Source organism: Bolinopsis microptera, chromosome 8, assembly GCF_026151205.1.
Source record: "Bolinopsis microptera isolate Bmic1 chromosome 8, MBARI_Bmic_1.0, whole genome shotgun sequence".
Taxonomy (NCBI): domain Eukaryota; kingdom Metazoa; phylum Ctenophora; class Tentaculata; order Lobata; family Bolinopsidae; genus Bolinopsis; species Bolinopsis microptera.
Window position 1 is genome coordinate 15,408 of NC_087079.1, and position 13,324 is coordinate 28,731.

General features: G+C 37.5%; 1 protein-coding gene across 1 annotated transcript; it reads left to right on the top strand.

Annotated features, from left to right (window-relative positions):
• Positions 1-618: 618 nt before the first annotated feature.
• LOC134819820 (SH3 and PX domain-containing protein 2B-like) lies at positions 619-12,821 on the top strand. The gene is made up of 8 exons (XM_063829968.1): positions 619-779; positions 920-996; positions 1,415-1,524; positions 2,111-2,224; positions 3,470-3,569; positions 3,741-3,820; positions 7,402-7,537; positions 12,736-12,821. The coding sequence occupies exons 1-8, from the start codon at positions 622-624 to the stop codon at positions 12,819-12,821; spliced, it is 861 nt and encodes a 286-aa protein (XP_063686038.1). The 5' UTR covers positions 619-621.
• The last annotated feature ends 503 nt before the right edge of the window (positions 12,822-13,324 follow it).

The window sequence follows — 13,324 nt, forward strand, 5'->3', positions numbered from 1 at the left end:
CCCTAGGACATCCTTGACCGCCCAGACTGGCACCCCTAATGGCCAACAACATTGCAGTGCGGCTTTAGCCCATACAGCATTGAATCTACTGCAGGGCTGTAATAAAAAGCACACAAAGCTTCAATTTACCCCTGTTAGCAACGTCACATCTATGGTAGATGAGACGCCGGGCAACAGGGGCTTGCTTTGATGTTCCTCTTGTCACCTACAGACACGAGATGACACGTGCTGATAAATTCATCCTGCACTGAATTGAAGTAGAATCTACTAGATGACATGATGCCTTTAGAAATGGAGATTGATCGAGCTCCTATTTTAAATACCTGTCATGTTTGTCAGCGACATGTTTTGCTAGATTGTTTTTCTCGCCGGTTATCGTCCGTACGGCGTTATTTTAAAACTATCTGTCAGATTGATCTCCGTCAGCGCCAAAATCTATATATAACATGATAGTTTATATGTTAGAACCTAGATTGAGCTGTCAGATTTAATGCCGTGAAGGTAGTGGCAAATTAAAAGCTATTTCCGTTTGCTAGCTTGTTTGAAACTAGGCTCACCTGTCACCTGCATCTCTAACACGTATTTAATGGTATGTCTTAACACTTGACTGATATTTTAGAAATGCCAAAGACAGGGGGTAAAGTACCCACCCGATCATATGGGCAGATTATTGAGTTGGAGTTGATAGAAGATCTGAAGAAAGTGCACAAACCTAAGAAGCAGTTTGCTTATCAGATAGATGTCACGTGGACTGATAGTTCCACACGTAGAGTTTACAGGTTAGTTTTACATTAGACTCAGTATTGTAGTAACTTAGTGTCTGACTCAGTAATCATTGCGAAGATGATAGAGAAATAGAAAGTTTACATGTCTGCTCGGATAAAAGTATAAAATAATGAGTAACTGTATTTTATTGCAGGTCCTATGATCAGTTGTACGAGCTTTACTGTTCGTTAACTGCTATCACTAAAGACGGTGGCATGGTTAAACTTCCTGGTGAGCAAATATTTCTATTGTCTACTGAATAATTAATTTTTGGGTTTTAATGCACAGCATTTAAGCTATGTGAGGTATTCATAGCTTGTCTAGATATTATAATTGGATATTGTGCTCCGTAGAGCGAGCACAAGTTAAGTGGAAAGTGTTTCCTGGGGAGTTCGCCAGGGGAGGAAAACATGAACTTGGTGAGTGAGCTTGGAATGCTCGCCTTCTTTAAAAGTCACATTCAGTTGGATATTGCAATCCTGAGCTGCTAAAATGGATGTCTACAAAATACTTTGCTGTTGTGTTGGCTCTTTCTGCTGATAGAATGTCTGCTCGGTGGCTGAACTAAAGATGCGAAATGAATTCTCTTTAACCTTTAAATGTTTATTTTGTGATTTGAACTAGATTTCAGCACTTCTTTTCACTATAGGTCGCCAAATATTCGAGCGCTCAACTACAGAAAGCTTTGCTCTGAAGCACCTTCCTCATATAAAGCACTTTGTTGATTCACTTCTCAGTATTCCCACTTTCATGCAGCAGGTAACGTTATATTATAAGCAATTCTGCCGTTTTCTGGTAAATGTGCTTAAAGACCTTTTAAAATTCTGAATTCTTTAACGCAAATTTCCTTTTTGGGTCAAGAACTTTCCCTGAAAACTATCAGAAACCATTAAAGAATCAATTGCAGGCTCCCAAAGATCCCCTTTTGGAACCTTCTAAAATGCCAAGATTTGTCAAATATGTGTCATTTAAAGTGCTTGAAAACTTTGGATTTTTTAATGGTCTTTAACACTTCTTAAAAGCACTTTAGTCAGAAAACGGCAGAATCATTTTACCTGGGTATTATACTCTCCTCATTTCCTTTATAATATTCACATACGTAACAAATCTTTTATTTATCTATAATCAATCTGTTATTTGTTAAAATAAATCTGTTATTTATTTGTAGTCTATCATTGCGATTGGAACATTTTAAACTAGTTGGAAGTTACAAGTTTTAGGTTTACATGTTACTTTATCTTCACCAATAAATGTGGGGCAAAAATGGAAATGATCACCAAACATCTTCTACCATTGTTGTTTTCTGTTACTATTCCATAACTGTGTTACAAAGTACGTCTTTCAGAGTGATCCGTTCCTTTGGTTTTGGGAGCCAAGTGTGGATGATTTGAAGATATTTGACATTGATAGGACGATAGAAAATAACCCTAAATACCCGCAACCCTCCGCTACTGTGCTGGTCAGTTTCCACACCCTGGTTCTTGGTAAACTCAATATTAATTATACTAAATACTGGGGGGGGGGGGGGGGGGGGGGGGGGCAACTATATTAAAGTATATCCCCGGGTCTAAATCGGAAAAAATCCTACATTTTAATATACTTTAATATACCTACAATTAGAAGATTTATATTCTTCGTTAAGATTTACATGATGAACTATATTTTTCACTCAGATTCGCAAGATAAGCCTGTTTTAGGACTAGTACATGAATTTCCATCCAGATTGGTCAAAAATTGGCTGAGCTATGAGCTTTAAAAAGTATGCCCATATTTGGGCATACGCTTTTGCCCAAATTCGCTTTTGACCAAATTCGATAAAATTTCAATATTTTTTAATGAGACTAACTCTATGTGAAAGATATAACTCAGTGTTTGTTGAATATAGTGGATACTAAGTAAAAAGACCTCCATGAACAAAATTGGGAAAATTGCACATAATATCTCGGTTCGGAATACTAGCCAAAATGACTTCATTAAAATTGAAATAACTCCATCTAAATCAGTTTTTAATATTTTTTCAAGAACTTTTTGGAATAGATTAAGAATTGCATTTCAAGCTTATTTTGGGCAACAATTTTTGAAGTAGGCCTCCAAGGAGATAGGGATATTAAAGTATATTGTAGGTATATTAAAGTATATTAAAGTATATCCCCGGGTCAAAATCGGGAAAAATCCTACATTTTAATATACTTTAATATGGTTGGCCCCCCCCCCCCCCCCCCCAATACTTGTCAGATATAATAGTTATGCAGAATATGTGGTTATTCGATGTCTCCAAAATTAAAGAGCTACGACTTTTATAAAATTTCACATGATAACAGATATAGTTATGCAGAATATGTGGTTATTCGATGTCTCCAAAATTTACGAGCTACGAATTTTATAAAATTTTTTTAATTATATTTTATTTGAATTTTATTGGGAATGGTATCGCTGCCTTAATATTTAGTATTGCATTTGGGGAGCTGTTATAATATGCTGAGAGTTTTTAACTTGTTAACTGCTTGGTTAATAGCTTGGTTAGGGAAAGCTTGGTTAGGGAAAGTTCTAGGCTTTGCTGATGTCACCAAAAATACCTGAGTTTGTATGATTCAAATCAATTTGATTATCAATAACACTTCGCAAAATTTCTTAGATTCCTTAATTGAAATGTTTATAGCAAATAGAAGTTGTATAGAAAATAATTATATTCTTTTCCTTTCAGAAAGGAGGAACTGTGATCGTTAATGAAGATGAACAGGATTACATTTGTGTGTGTACTGCACTTAATCTGTTCTCAGGCACTATGCCACCTGAACATCAAGGTAAATCATTGTAGTCTTTAGTTGTTCAATGTTCATCTGTACAGACTTTAATTAACAATTATGATTAGTTTCTCAGGACTTAACACTCCCTTTCTGCTCTCGATATTATTGATGATATGTAATATTGTCACTGAATCTTCCTGAACTAGTGAACTAATGCTATTTTTCCAGATGAGAAGGGGCTGTCTGTTAAAGAAGGGGATGTGATATATGTACTGAGAATGTCAAACTGTCCGTCTGGATTCTGGCAGGTATTTAATCATTATAACATTATAATCTGATATAACTTTTGTTGAACGTTTGTGAAGTGGTATCTGATAAAGCGAGTTTGCTCAAATTTGTGGTGCTTTAAAAATCTTACCATTGTCTAGTACAAGGTCTCTACAAGGTCTCCCGAAGTTTCTAGTACAAGGTCTCCCGAAGTGTCTAGTACAAGGTCTCTACAAGTGTCTAGTACAAGGTCTCCCCAAGTTTCTAGTACAAGGTCTCCCGAAGTGTCTAGTACAAGGTCTCCCGAAGTGTCTAGTACAAGGTCTCCCCAAGTGTCTAGTACAAGGTCTCCCGAAGTGTCTAGTACAAGGTCTCCCGAAGTGTTTAGTACAAGGTCTCTCCAAGTGTTTAGTACAAGGTCTCTCCAAGTCTCTAGTACAAGGTCTCCCCAAGTGTCTAGTACAAGGTCTCCCGAAGTGTCTAGTACAAGGTCTCCCGAAGTCTTTAATACAAGGTCTCTCCAAGTGTTTAGTACAAGGTCTCCCGAAGTGTCTAGTACAAGGTCTCCCGAAGTGTCTAGTACAAGGTCTCCCCAAGTGTCTAGTACAAGGTCTCCTGAAGTGTCTAGTACAAGGTCTCCAAGTGTTTAGTACAAGCTCTCCAAGTCTCTAGTACAAGGTCTCTCCAAGCGTTTAGTACAAGGTCTCCAAGTGTTTAGTACAAGGTCTCTCCAAATGTTTAGTACAAGGTCTCCAAGTGTCTAGTACAAGGTCTCTCCAAGTCTCTAGTACAAGGTCTCCAAGTGTCTAGTACAAGGTCTCTCCAAGTCTCTAGTACAAGGTCTCTCCAAGTGTTTAGTACAAGGTCTCCAAGTGTTTAGTACAAGGTCTCTCCAAGTGTTTAGTACAAGGTCTCCAAGTGTCTAGTACAAGGTCTCTCCAAGTGTTTAGTACAAGGTCTCTCCAAGTGTTTAGTACAAGGTCTCTCCAAGTGTTTAGTACAAGGTCTCTCCAAGTGTCTAGTACAAGGTCTCTCCAAGTCTCTAGTAAAGGTCTCCAAGTCTCTAGTACAAGGTGTTGTAACTTGTAGGTACTAGGTAGCTCCATTTCATGTCCATTGTCCCTGTACTAGAGCCGGACTAGTGTATCTCTTATAACGGTCTTTAGTTACTACTCCTTTATGTAACAAGCACTCAAACTGCCACACCAGCTGTGCGTGTAATCCTACACTCAGTTATACACTCTACACAGAGTGTACACTGTACACGCCTTGTATTATCACATGCAATAAGAGATCCCTAATTAGGGGGTGTAGCACATATTTAGTACTACTAATTATTACATGACTACATTTTATAAGTGCCCAATTAATTGTGGGCTACTGTAGTACGTATTCTGGTGTTAAATTGTATTGATCCCGTTTGATGCGACAAGGAAAAATGCTCTTATCAGAAGAGGAATTTACTCAACGTTTCAATGTTACAATGTATCGTATTCACGATCTCAAATTATTTGTTATGTAGTTTGCAACCATGCGACTCATAAACAATACTCATAAACAATACTCCAATCCGGATTTTACACGTACTGTAGTATGTACTTTTTTCTCCACTAATTAATATTTTACCGGGGTAAGCACAGGGCTCCAATTATACTCTATCCAATAGTGATGATGACCACAGCCTCCTACGATAAAGAAGAAGTATGTACTATACTGATTAATTTCCCGTAACACTTCCCCGTGTCAGACGGTAGCACTTTCACACTGTTTCACGGTTCCACATTGAATCACAGAGTTTGAATCACAACAAAGATATTATGAAATTCATTTTTATAACAGCTCAGCACAAAACAAGACTGATTTTCTCCCGCTATTCTTATTAAAAATCCAAAGATTAAAAACATTAGCCAAATGTACAAACAGCATCAAAACAGCAGGAAAAATTCTTCACACCGTCTTTCGTTGAAAAGCTACACAAAGTAGTAATGATAAGCAGCTATCTGCTTATCATTAATGAATAATAGTTATTGATTGATAGTATTACCATTCTGAACCAAACACACTGTTTTACAAAGAAATAATTTAGCAGGTTGCCATAGCAATAGGTTTCCATAGTTTAAAAACAGATAATTTCATTATCTGTTGATTCACAAGCGGGTCTCAACTTGTACTTTCCTCTCCCGTGGTTCAATTGGCTTGCTCAACACATGAGGATTGCCGCGAAATTCGCCCTCTACAACGTTCACTACAAATGTCCTGTACCTCTTCATCCTCCAGAAGAGTACACAGGGGTTAAGCGCTGCGTTAATAGCGACACACACCACGTAGACAGAGGGCCAGGCGTAGTAGAATAAGTATTGGTTAGAGTACACCTCAACGAACTCCAATTTCCCCTCCGTGTAGATCAGGTGGTAGAGGAAGAAGGAGAAATTAACCACTACCGGGATGTTAAACAAGATGTAGAGTAATGTTACCATGGTGACGGTTATTGCAGCTTGGCGCTGCGGGCAGGTTCGATTAGTGTTTGGTATCTTGTTTCTGTCCTTGGAAAGTATGACCATGGTGATTACAAAGCAGACAGTGACAGGGATAATGGGCAGTGCCAGCTGACTTATCAAGATTGCTAGTGTGGTTATCTCGTTCTGTGCGAAATACTCGTCAGTATGTGACACCAGGAAACAGTAGCGTGACATGGCCTCGTAGTCCATGTCATCATACGTCATCAGGAGGAAGATCTTTACACTGACGGTTATCAGAAGGTATGTAGCCATGAAGAGGTACACTATGGAGGGTACCATTATAGCTCGCTTCCAAGTGAGGAGCACAAGTCTAGATATGCACAACACCCCTACTAGGTAGACTGAGAAGGAGGGGAGGATCTCCCACAGCATCCCCCACACTGTGCAGAACACACTGTTCCCAAAGAATATGGGGTTTTTTGAACTGAAGTCTGGGTAGCCGGGGTCCTCAATAAAAGCATCGATAACAGGGAATAAGGAGATACAAGTCAACAGGTCCACCATGTTGATAACCTGGTACACTCTCTTAAAGTATAAACTGTTTCTGTTCCTAACTGCTTTAGTTGTGAAGAATACAATGGAGAGAGAGTTGCCGATTGTGCCGAATATTGTTGCTAGTATCAGGACCGCTGCTATTGATTTATCTAGCCATCTGATCGGAGGACCTATCTTCTCCACATCTCCGAGCAGGCTCTTAAACTCCGTTACCGCCATCCTTCTACTTCCTCTTTTTCGTCTCTTCTCACGTGATCCAAATTGACGTGTTGATTACTCAGAGAAGTTTCTACCGTCTATAATGACTACAATCTAGGGGGAAAATAAGATACATTTTTATTGAAAAGCAAGGATTGTAACAGAATTTGATTACTTCAGAAAACGAACTGGAGACATGCATCTGTCAAGCAATACCATGAAATTTTCGTGATAGTTTAGATTAATTGTATGGCCCAGTTTATCGGGAGAATTTCCATTGTTATATTGTGCTGATCGGAATCGCAATTAACAACAATAGAGAGTCACCAGTACCACTTTGAGTTTGAGTTACCACTGCACTAAGACACTATATAATCATCTAATTATCTAATTAGTTAATATACCCTCAGGTGAGGAACGTGTTTGGAAGTGAGGGTCTAGTGCCAATAACCTCACTCCGAGTGGATCAGGACATTTTGCAGCGCAAAAAGAGGCGCTCTCAACGAGTCCAGCAACAGAAGCGTCTAGATATGATCAAATCTGCAGGTAAATAACAACAATTAAAAATTAATACTAACGGAACATTTACGAGGATAAGATAAATACAATTAGTCACGTAATCATGCATTGGTGACAGCTGAAGATATATGGTGGTAATGGTAGGCACTGTCCTGATTCCAGAGCCTGAGAGCACAAGTAGAATAATATAAGGTTTATAGTGAAAGTGAAGGCTAGAGCTAAATTTAAGGTTATGAATACGATTAGGGATAGGAAACGGCTGCACGGTTACTTAATTGTACAACTATAATCATACACGTTTAAACTTTAAAAGCTGGTCAACGAACCCAGAAATTATAACTTATAAGGCAAGAATTTATAGAAGTAGGCTGTCACATGCGCTGGAAGACTTTGGGACCGGAAACTGATCCGGCCCCCAAAGAGGGGTCAAATCACGTCACTAATTAGTGACGTATAATTAGTGATGTGATCGTTGGATTGAATTTAATTTAATTGACATAGAAATGGGCTAGATCTGGGGTAGAGTTTACATGTCAATTCTGTAAATCATAGCTGTACATTAAGAAGTAAACATGATCTGACTGCTCGACTCGTAGATCACATAAGGGACGGGAGCTCTTGCTAAAGGGGGGTTCTCGTATCAAGGGATGTGAGACGTACGTGTCAAAGGCATGCAAGGGGAGTGAGCCGATCTGGTCTTCTAGGTATAAATATTGGGTGATAGAAGGTAGTAGTATCGCATTCTATCAACAGTCATGCCTACCTTCTCCAAGTTCCTCAACGGTTTCAGAGGATGTGATCACGAGTGTGATTAAGTATTTCTTTGACCAGAATTGTCCAACTGACACTGGTACTGCTCTGGTTGCGTTTTGAGTTGTCATATGAACTCTACCCCAGATCTAGCCCATTTCTAGGTCAATTATATTCAATCCATGGATCACATCACTAATTATACGCCACAAGCTTCAAGCTTGCATGTTAATTAATTGATGACGTATATGGTGGATCATATCACTCCGGCCCCAAAGTGTGGCAGCCGTCACATGGGCGTGCGCAGGGGGAGGCGACGCAGGTGGTCGCCTCCCCCTTTTTGAAATTTGAACCTAGCATTTTTACAATGTAAAGCAACATGAAATTGTAAGGAATGATTTTTTAAATGTTCATAAAAAGATTGAATGACATCAAACACATCAAAACTTTAACTAGCATCAGAAAAGCTAGAGGGGTCATCAGAATTGTGGATATCACGAACTAGTAGTTAGTACCAAATAGTTTACATTTGTCGCAACAAACGGGAACACTACAAATTGTCAAAATTTTTCCCCAGATTCATAAAACAATGCGACTAATTAAATAAATAATGTTCCAATACGGACATTACATATCACCGAGTGTTTTATCAACTGTCTTGATTCTTGAACCTTCTCGAAAATAGTAGAATGTTATAATCTGTATTGATATCCTGTTGGTTTAGCGCCTAATTAAGTAACAATATTTTCCGGGGGCTGCACCCCCAGACCCCTGCCGCAGCTCGCTTCGCTCGCGGCATTCTATTCGGATCCGGCGATTCGCGCCGGTTGCTCACCTACCTCTTTCAAAAATCCTGTGCACGGCTCTGAGTATTCGCTAAGTGGTGAAAGTACAGGGTGGGCCAAAAGTCAGTGGACATACGTTGGCCCTAATAGCTCAGTCGCTGAGTGCCCAATTGAAATAATTCTTTTTGGTATGCATTATGACTTACTACCACCACTGGTTCGAGGAATTTGTCAAATCGAAAAATATTCGAGTTCATTTTTTTCAAATTAAGGTTCATTTTTGCATTTATTTGATAGTTTGGATAGTCGGATCGAGCTAAATTTTATTGGATTGTGTTTGGCCATTCGAATTACGTTTGTCCTGAAAAGATTAGAACTGTAGCTTCTCAGATGACCGAGATATGAAGCATAACGAGTTTATTCATTACGTGTGATCAGGTGATTGGTCTACCTAATAGACGAAATACAGAAAATGCTTGATAACTTCGTCATTTCTAATCCGTTTTGCCTCATGTTTTCATCATATGCAACATTTAATAATCTACCGTCTATGAAACAATTAGACGTTCAGCACGTTCAGAGAAAACAATATAGTTGTTTTAATATTGAATGAGCGTGGTCTAAAATATTCAAATTTTCAAATTTTGACTACGGAAACCAGTAAGTTAAGTATGCCATCTGCAAAGCAACAGCTCTCAAATATAAAACACGGCGGAGCTATTAAGGCCAACGTATGTCCACTGACTTTTCGCCCACCCTGTCATAAATACTTCGACGTATGCACAGGGACTGTCCCTGTGCATACGTCGAAGTATTTATAAAAACTTAACTGTCGTTCAGTTGTAATCTTAAAGTTTAATTCTTCATGTTTTAATCGGTGTCGCTGAACACGATGGACTAGTGTTTCCACAAAACTGGTTCCGTTCCGGTTGATATCCGGCCGTTTCCGGTCCGGCAGCCAAGACCCCAGACCGGTCGGTTTCTAAGTGGGATACGAGTCAAGATAAGAGCAGGACGAACTGGGTGTAACAGAAACGCATATAAGCTATCAGTAAAAAATATAATGCGTAAGATAGGAAGCTCCTGTGAAAGCAGTATTTTGAAACGAGCTATTAGTCAAGAATCTATTAGATACCAACAGGTTACCAGAGTTTAAGACACGCTCATATATAGTATATAGCGCAAGAGACGACAACTTCTCAATCTCTGTGATTCCGTGACAACAGACAACAGTAAATTAGTTCACGAGTCATGTTTGACATCTTTATTATATTATCGTCAGGTAGCGATAATTAATATTATTGATAACTCTGGTTGACTGGGAATTGGGATACAGCCAATCGTAAAGGGAAGTGTTAGATACATGACCAAATAACAATAACTAACGATTATTTTTTTAACTGCTGAACAAATTTTAATATATCCAGTCCAACCTTAAGGGGGCATACCCCAAATCTGTCCAGACCTAATGACCTCATAGGCAGTTCAGTGACCTTCTAGCGCACCGTTTCCACACCAAAAAAAATTATTTTGAGAATTCCCATTTTTGTAATCGAGCATTTCCTGGTTAAGAGTGCAATTTTCGGAAAATATTATTTTGTGGTTGAGACGCTATAAGTTAATTATTTCTTGCGGTATCGGGTTGAAATTTTGCTCGCCGTTTATTCACATCTATGTCAAGGTGTGTGTAAAATCTTGATATCGTATCTAAAAAGGCTGGTGTGTTATGAATTTTTAAAGTCAAAAAGCTAAAATTGTCCTTTTCAGGCTTATTTTAACAAAAAGTCAGTCAGGGAAGATCGGATTATTTGATGCTTGACATCAAATTGTTCTCTGAATTCTGGCGCAGTTTTTGATGCCCTCAAAAATGTTTTTACTCATTCACCTTCTGATCTATTGGACCTCAAAGCCAAACAACAAATTTAGGCACATTTTTCGTTTTTAATATTTACTGATTTTTCTAAAATTTTGATAGGAATGTGCTAGTGACTTTTTGAAGGGTGCAAAATAACCGCAACTAGCACATTTATATATGAGTTATGAACAACAAAACACCCTAAAATGCTTCCCTTTGAAGTTATGGGAGAAATGTGATTTTTTGGCTTTGCAGATAAAAAATCACATGGGAATGCGTTGTAAAGTGAGTCAAACCCCACAGACCACAGCACCATAACCTCGGTGTATAAATTAATCAATGACCCTGGTCATTAGAAACACCCATAAAAATTCGTTTTTTGACAAAAAAATTGAAATTTTTGTTTTGATTTTTGTTTTTTCCGCATTTGATTTTTGGTATGCGTATATAATTTATACGGCTTTAAAATGATATGTTCAGCGACCTCCTAGCTCACTCACTAGACTCAGTAGGAGTGATTTGCCCTCGACTTAATGCTTCAAAAATTTTATTAAACGAAACTTAATTAGTTGAACTATAGACATGTGAAAATTTATCATATGCTTATCTTAAAAGTTCTTCCTGTGACAATCTTCTAAAGTTCGTGCAAACTTTCCTAATGACCAGGGTCCAATCAGCAACAAATGATAATTTTCATCTAGCTGTGTGCACATACAAATATTGATTTAATGACCTCGTGATAAACAGTTATACTATATTTAGACAAATAGAACCTTCGTAGGTGCAAATGAAACCATTGAAACATGATTCGCTACACGTCGCAATAAAGCACATAAATCTCAAAAAGGTATTATACGACAAATAGAACCTTCGTAGGTGCAAATTAAACCAATCAAACATGATTCGCTGCACGTCGCAATAAAGCACATAAATCTCAAAAAGGTATTATACGACAAATAGAACCTTCGTAGGTGCAAATTAAACCAATCAAACATGATTCGCTGCACGTCGCAATAAAGCACATAAATCTCAAAAAGGTATTATACGACAAATAGAACCTTCGTAGGTGCAAATTAAACCAATCAAACATGATTCGCTGCACGTCGCAATAAAGCACCTAGACACTGCATCACGTGAAGGCAACAGATTGGCTACCAGTAGTAGTAGTAATTATATCTTCAGTAGGCATATCTACTGGGCCCATCCATCAGGAGTGCAAATATAATAAACTTTTTCCAGGAATCGCCGTTATAATATATATATATATATATATTAATATATATAATTGTAAGGTCATTAAAATTCTCGAATTAAAGTTATTTTGAGAATAAAAATTGCCGATTTTACAAGATCAAACCTTTAAAGGACTAACCACAAGCTAATGCAAAAAGGAGATCTAAAATTTCAATTCTTCCTTTTATTTCTTCCTTCAATTTTATTTATTCTGACACATTTAGAATATAAATAAATAGGTCAAGCTTTTAGAGAATAAATAAGTAGCCAGAACATGTAGATACATATAATATCACGTATTATGAATGAATGAATGAATGAATGAATGAATGAATGAATGAATGACTGAATGAATGAATGAATGAATGAATGAATGAATGAATGAATGAATGAATGAATAAATAAATAAATAAATAAATAAATAAATAAATAAATAAATAAATAAATAAATAAATAAATAAATAAATAAATAAATAAATAAATAATTTAAAGACGACATAAAATTATACAATTACTGTATGCTCGATCCTCTAAATACACCGAGAAACTAGCCCCTAATTGGCGTGAACAATTATAAAAGGTAAATTATTGAATTACTTCAGACAACCTAGCTGACAGATCTATGAGACTACAGCAGCAAAAACGACTGGAGATGATCAAATCAGCGGGTAAGAATTCTAAGTTTTGAGTTAATTCATTTTTAAGATGCCGCGAATTAAATCATTCACCAAGTAAGACAAAGGACTAACTAAGTTAGTCCTTTGTCTTACTTATATAAGTAACTTATAACCTATTCTGGGGAGGGATACAGCTGATGTTATTACTCTAAATTTTTAGTATTAATTAGCACCTTAGTTAGTGTTGCAATCATGTTGCAGTTGCACAAGGAATATAAAATACTTTGCGAGTAACTAGTGCTTAATGTGACAAGTTTGCAATATTATGAGGCAACAAAGAAACTCTTAGTTTTAATAAGGTTTAAACTAGTCCATCGCTTCATAATATACATTTTTAACTTACAATATTTAAAACTACATTTATTTTCATAGCAAGAATATTCGCGTGGGCGTTTCCGTTTTCAACATTGCCGTTCAGAACCATTTCTCGCGAGAATCAGAAAAAGCGCCATCTGCAAGATGCTCATGCAAATACACACAAGTTAAGAGTCTGACTCTTAGAATTAACGTACCT